Source organism: Anopheles cruzii, chromosome 3 (assembly GCF_943734635.1).
Source record: "Anopheles cruzii chromosome 3, idAnoCruzAS_RS32_06, whole genome shotgun sequence".
NCBI lineage: Eukaryota > Metazoa > Arthropoda > Insecta > Diptera > Culicidae > Anopheles > Anopheles cruzii.
In genome coordinates, this window is record NC_069145.1 from 25194524 (window position 1) to 25200805 (window position 6282).

Sequence of the window (6282 nt, forward strand, 5' to 3'; positions counted from 1 at the left end):
GCCCCGGTTGGCAGCTCGCAACAGAGATCCCGTGCCAATCCGGGAACACTTCCATTGTCAGTGTCAGCATAAAGCTCAAGCCATTCGCGAGGGCACGGACCGAATCTCGGACCGTGTGCGTGGTTTTGAACTTGACCGAAACACCCGTGCCCGTCGGCCGGCGGTCATTCGATAATGTTTCTTTTCTGGCAGCACCGGCATCGATCGTTCGTCTTTTTATTATGCGCATTAACGACACACTGGGGGGCTAAGCGCACGTAAGCGCACATAAGAGACCCGCGGCCGGGCCGGGGGAAATGGGTTGGAAATTATTTTCCACAAAACACGCGGCTACGCTTAATCTCTTCCGCAGCCGGTCAGCGTTAATGGCCAAAAATGGGTTGGGAATTAATCATTTTCGGACGAAAAACGTGACCCGCGGCGACTCCTTCGTGCGGGTGGGAGGACAGAGCGGCAAACAGGGACGGACAGGTTCAGGATACGCGTCGATCGAGGTCGATGATTATCCGTTCAGTTTGCTTCCGACGCTTCCGATAATGGCCAGCACATAATCGGAAGTGGATCAAATTTAATGGCGACCCGTCACTGGCACAGGAAGTTGCAGGACTGTAATCACAATCACATTACCACCCGGACTCGCACACACACGCAAACGCTCAGACGAGCACCAAAAACTCGGTTGGCCATCGGTGGAATCGAAGAACACAGTGCGGAAAAACCGAAAAATCGGAAGGCTTTCGGGGAGCTTCGGCCTCGGGCACGGGCGGACATAATGCGTTTTTAATTGCACAACAACTGGTGCACCGGCCGCTCGGTTTTCCTGGGGGTGTGTGTACGTAATCGTGCGTGTGTGGGCCCCGAATGGCGGCCCTAAAAAACGGGGCGCACCGTAAGCTGCCGACATAATTTTAATTCCATCGATAATCTACTCAGCATCATCGTCGGGAGCTCCTCGTCATCATTGCGATCAGCAGCAACATCGTTATTGACGCTAGGGCTAACGTTTTCGAAATCAATCGCCTACCGTGGGCGTGTGCGGTGGATGCACTGTTGTGGTCTCTGTAATTGTGGGCCTGGGGCACGTCGCACGTCGGTTCAAGGGTGAAGTTAATAATTTAATACGCTCTAGGTTCCACGGGGCGATCGATAGGGCCGCACTGATGGCCGCACCGTTGCAGTCGCTTGTCTGATTGACGCACGGTCGCACTAATCGTCAATCTACGAGGCCTGCTTCCAATCACCGATCGGAGATAACGATGGCAATTCCATCGTCCGCCATTAGCTATGTGCGCCACACACGCAATCATGCACTCAGTCCTGTGCGTTGCAATAGCTAAATGCACCCTTCGTACTCTCGATCGCTCGGTCTTTGGCGGAAAATCAGTCAATCAGCGAAAGGGTCGAGCTGTGCCAGGTTACGTCACTCGCTGAAAACTGCAACTCGGGGTCGAAAACTGGATGCGCTTTCATTTTCACCGACCGGCCAGGTTAGTGGGGCACGCTGCTGACCTTTTCCATCAGTTGCTCAGCGTGGTACGATGGCCACCGAAGGAAACGTTCGCGTTTTCTATTTTAATTCGCAGCAGCACCAGAGAGATGCTTGTCAACATGGCGCACAACCTGAGCTAGTATTTGGACTACCAAACCCTTGATGCTGCGTCTTCATCAAAGTCTAACTTCAATTTTTCATAATTAAAATTGCAGAGAGTACTCAGAATTAAGATAGGCCACTTATTCCTACGAAAAGTATGGCTTTTTGATCGCACCTGCTCCGAACAGTTCGGTCTCTAGGTTTGGAGAAGGTCTCTAGGCTGGTTTCGTCCGGTGGCCTATTCTCCATGTTCGCGTTGGAGCTGGGGTTTGGAATAATTAACCCCACACTGTAAGCCCGGGGGATTACTTGACTTCGTGGCCAATAAGTCTTAGCCAAAGTTGGTAGCCAGCTGTAGGCTCGCCGCTCGCCGTACTTCAAACCATCGCAGCAACCATTGGTTCGCCAGTTGGCTGCAGTGAGCGGGCAGAAGACAAGCGGCGACGTCGGCGGCGAATTTCCGAAGAATGTCAACAGTGGAACTTTCGTGGCAAGTGTCCCGGGACACCGCGGTCCACCGGCTCCGGTTCGGTCAGGTACACGGGGCCATCGACCATTTCGCCGAAGCACTGCAGGCCACACCGTCCGATGGCGAAGCACGAGAGCGGGTGCGGGTTGAGAAAGCACGAGCCGAGCTGGCGGCTTCCGGTCCGGCCCGGGCACTGGAGACACTGGCCAAGCCACAGAACTATCCGGGCACGCTGGTGCAGTGCCGGGCTCTGTACGATGCTGGTGAACTCGAGTGCCATCTGGTGGCCGCCTCGAACGGCCACCGCAGCCAGAGACCCACCGGAGGCCACCGGCACCGGGACTTTGGGACGGAACTCGATCTTGGTCGTTCGACGTTTGACCATACGCTCGGGGAACGGGCCGGCCGGGCCTCGTTGCTGGAGTACCGGCACCGGTTTCCGGCGGTGGCCGCCGAACAGCGTGCGTTACGGGAAGCATCCGATGGGCGCCCACGGTGGCAGGTACTGGCCGAGGCCGGCGAATGTGATGCGATCAGTGTACAGGAGCTGGTCCAACGGGAACCACCGATCCGCGAACGGGCCCGACGGGCGAAGAACACCCAAATTCTCGGCCAGCTGCATCTCGGACGTGGTTGGGAGACCTGGTCGTTCGTTCGGGAAATGCGCCCCGAAGGGCGGTACGGGAGTATTGTGAACCTGCCGCAGACCAAAGACAGTTCCCGGGCGATGGCAGCACTGGTTGAGGATTGCTACGCGAAGATATCGGCCCAGGTGAAGCAGTCTCAAGCGTGCTACCCGTTGTACAGTCAGCGTTACGGACGATTCGGACCGGCGGCGAAGAATCGGCGGCAGTGGCACGAGATCGACCAACTGCTCAAATACCGCTACCGGGCGTACCGGGCCGTCTACCAGCAGTTCGATCGTATGCACGAGCTACGGGACCGGGGCCAGAGCGTGCAGCTGTTCCGGTTCGTTGGTGAAGTGTTGCGCGACTTCTACAAGATCACCCCCGGCCGAGTGCTCCCGGAGAAGGGTAAGCTGGTCCGGGAGGTGTGCAACCTGGCCGGTCTGGCCGTAGTGGACGGGTTACGCATTCCACCGACCCTAATGGACGAAGCGCCGGACGAAAGGCTCTCGCTGCTGTTCGCCGTCCCACCGGCCAAGGAGCCGATCGTGGTGGTGCCCGTTTTCGGTGACGCTTCGACGTACCGCGATCCAACCGCACCGGATCGTGGGTTCCTGCGGTACAAGTAGGTGGTCAGACGATCGGGATGGAGTGCCATTGGTTTCGCATCGTGTCCTTTTGCTTTCAGGGCCAAACTGGCGGAACTGGAGAGTTGTCACCAGCGTGCCGAATACTCGATCGAGCGCTGCTTTCTGGGCCACGAAATGGCCCGGCTGCACCTGCGGAACGGTTGGCTGGACGACGTGAAGGTGATGGGCAGCCGGATCGCCGACGAAGCGATCGCTTGCGGCAGCCACCTGTGGTGGCTGGTTGGACAGCTGACCTACGCCCGGGCCCTCTGCGCGCAGCATCAGCTGGAGCAACTGGAACCGGTGCTGCTCGCCATCGGTCAACACGTGCACCGTTCGCTGCCCGACGAGCGGGTTGCGTTTTTTGTCGAACTCGCCCAAAAGCTCACCAGGGATTCGCTTGCCCGGAAGCGAAACCGAACCGGCTCGGTGGAGTTGACAGGCGACTTGTTGCAGGGTGACGACGCGTGACACACTAATATTTCTACTAAATTTCGCCCAATTCCGTGCGAGGATTGGCTAAATATACCGAGCTGCGGGCGCACTCCTAAGCCGATTACGTTCGTTGCCGTGTGCTCCGCAGGCACGACGGTGGCGCACCATCGCTGGCGTTGCAATGCACAAAATCATCAAAGGCAACGGTAATGGTGAAATAAAAACTGCGCGAACACTAGAGCCACCAGCCATTGAAGGTGTGGTGGCGATAAATGGTTGCAGTTTGCCAATCTCAGCCGCAGCAACCACGGCCTCCTGGACGACGGTGGCCGACCGGTGAACCGGGGCGGGAAATGTGAGGCTCCCCCCGGGTGCCGTTCGTGGCACGGTCAAAAGGAAGTGTTTTATGAACTGCTTTTTCACCTGCTGTAAGCTGGGGGAAAAAAGGGATGCCAAGCCGGCCCATCGGCGGATACAGCGCCGCAGCCGGAAGCGAGAGCAATTGCAGCGCGCGAACATTTATTGCACCCACCCGGATCCGGTGGTTCACATTTTCATGGCTCCTACTACTACTGTTGCTACTACTAGTACCACTTCTTTTTTTGTGAATGCGCGGCACTTTGCGCTGTGAAATTGTGGAACGAAATTGCGAGCGTCAGCGCCTCGAACGGGCATTTAAAATGCACGGGACCAGCTTCGGAGTCTGGACAAAAAAACGGCCGGAAAATATGGAAACAATGGCCAGCGGTTTAACGAGCAGTCTAGCCTGAAAACGGATACATGATTCATTGTGGGACAAACAAAAGGCGATATTCAGAGTAACGCTTCCGGTTGGTGGGTTAGCCTGGCCGACGGGATTTGCCTGTTGGTCCGTTCCGAGTCCGTGCACACTCCACACCATTCGCGGAAAGAGATTTGAAATTTTAAATTCAAAAGCAATAAATATCAACGGCTGCACAGCTGGCATATTTAGCAACCGGGTTTGTTTCGTTAGACAGGGAGTGGATTTTATGAATCGTACCGGCCACGTGGCCCATTTAATCACGTTTTTCAAGCTGGCGCGATGCTCGTGGAAGTGTTAAAGAGGATGTTAGAAAAACACGAAACGAACATCATTTCAACACACTCCTCAACCGGTTTCGGTGTAACGCGCCGAGGCCCAATTGACACGCACACTCCATAAGAGGGGGCTCGATTTTTGTGTAAATGATTTACGGCGAAGGGTTGTTTGGTGTACGTTCTGCGATGATTTATGGTGCCGTATTGGTTTTGGGTGGGAGTTATAAAAACGGGAACGGGATAACCGAGTAGCAGTCATAAAAGAAAGCCTTTTGCAACCTTTATCTGATCTATGTGGTGAGATTTATAAGCCCGAATCAATTAGCGTTTACTGCAGGCCACGGGGTGAGCAATATTTTATGATCGGCGCCATGGCTATCAGTTTTGTTCTATCGTTGATGGTATGTTGGTGAAAGTGTTGAGTTAGCCATCATTAAAGAACCTTGTTTTATCTTTGAAATTTCCTTTATGCCAGAGCCTCAAAGACGCTTTTAGTGTCCATAATTGGCTAATGCAGTGCGTCTTAATACACGCACGAGCGATAGAGTGTTTTTTGCCAGTCTCAGTAGACACGGTGGAGCTCCGTTGCGTTAAAATAATTCAATTGATTTGCGTTCAATCATTTTGATGAATCATTTACATGTCGACCACATGCCACCACATGCCACCACATTTACATGTCGACCCGGTTGGGATAATCGAATATTTCACAGCAAATGGTTATCAACGGCCTGGTTAGTTATCACACACCGTAGTGATTGGAAGTTCATTACACTAATCTTTCGAGCTGATAAATTCGGACATTTTTTGCGCATCGGACCCCTGCGTCCATACGCATTTATGTAGCAACAACATACTACGATGAGCGACGTGGTCGAACCGGGTGATATGGTTAATATGTGAACGGCCACAATCCCACAGATGGCAATACTAGGTGATTGTGTTGCATAATAAAGCTCCATCACATACTGGAAAACCGGTCAGAGAAACGATTAAATCATTTCGTAGGGGTTTACTGCTACATGCGGCGAACTGACTAGCCTTGGCTTTTTCCGAATACGACCTTTCAAAACGAACAATTCTTTTATCGTGACCCCCACAAATTACCAACAGATGGCAGACACGTATAGCTAGTGATAGCACGTACTTTGAATAAAGTAGAGGTTTTCATTTTGATACAACAATCGTATGTTTGTTTGAAAAAAATGATGTTGCATACTTCAACAACAAAAGTGCTTGGTCGTCGATGTTCCAATTTTCTTAATTGTTCCGCTTACTGTTTTTCGGTTTTCCATCTCTTTGTTGTATTATAATCCAAGACACATAGAAACAGAGTCTCTAACAACACAACACAACCTTGAAAAATCAAGACATCGCACTGTAAAAAGGACATTCAGTTTTAGGAAAAGCTCTTTTCAACGCACATCATTGCCCACACCTTTTTTCAACGCACAACGCCGTCCGCAGGGAAAT

At 53.0% G+C, this 6282-nt stretch overlaps 1 protein-coding gene across 1 annotated transcript; it reads left to right on the top strand.

Annotated features, from left to right (window-relative positions):
* The first annotated feature begins 2058 nt into the window (after positions 1-2058).
* LOC128270112 (uncharacterized) lies at positions 2059-3786 on the top strand. The gene is made up of 2 exons (XM_053007517.1): positions 2059-3311; positions 3375-3786. The coding sequence occupies exons 1-2, from the start codon at positions 2059-2061 to the stop codon at positions 3784-3786; spliced, it is 1665 nt and encodes a 554-aa protein (XP_052863477.1).
* The last annotated feature ends 2496 nt before the right edge of the window (positions 3787-6282 follow it).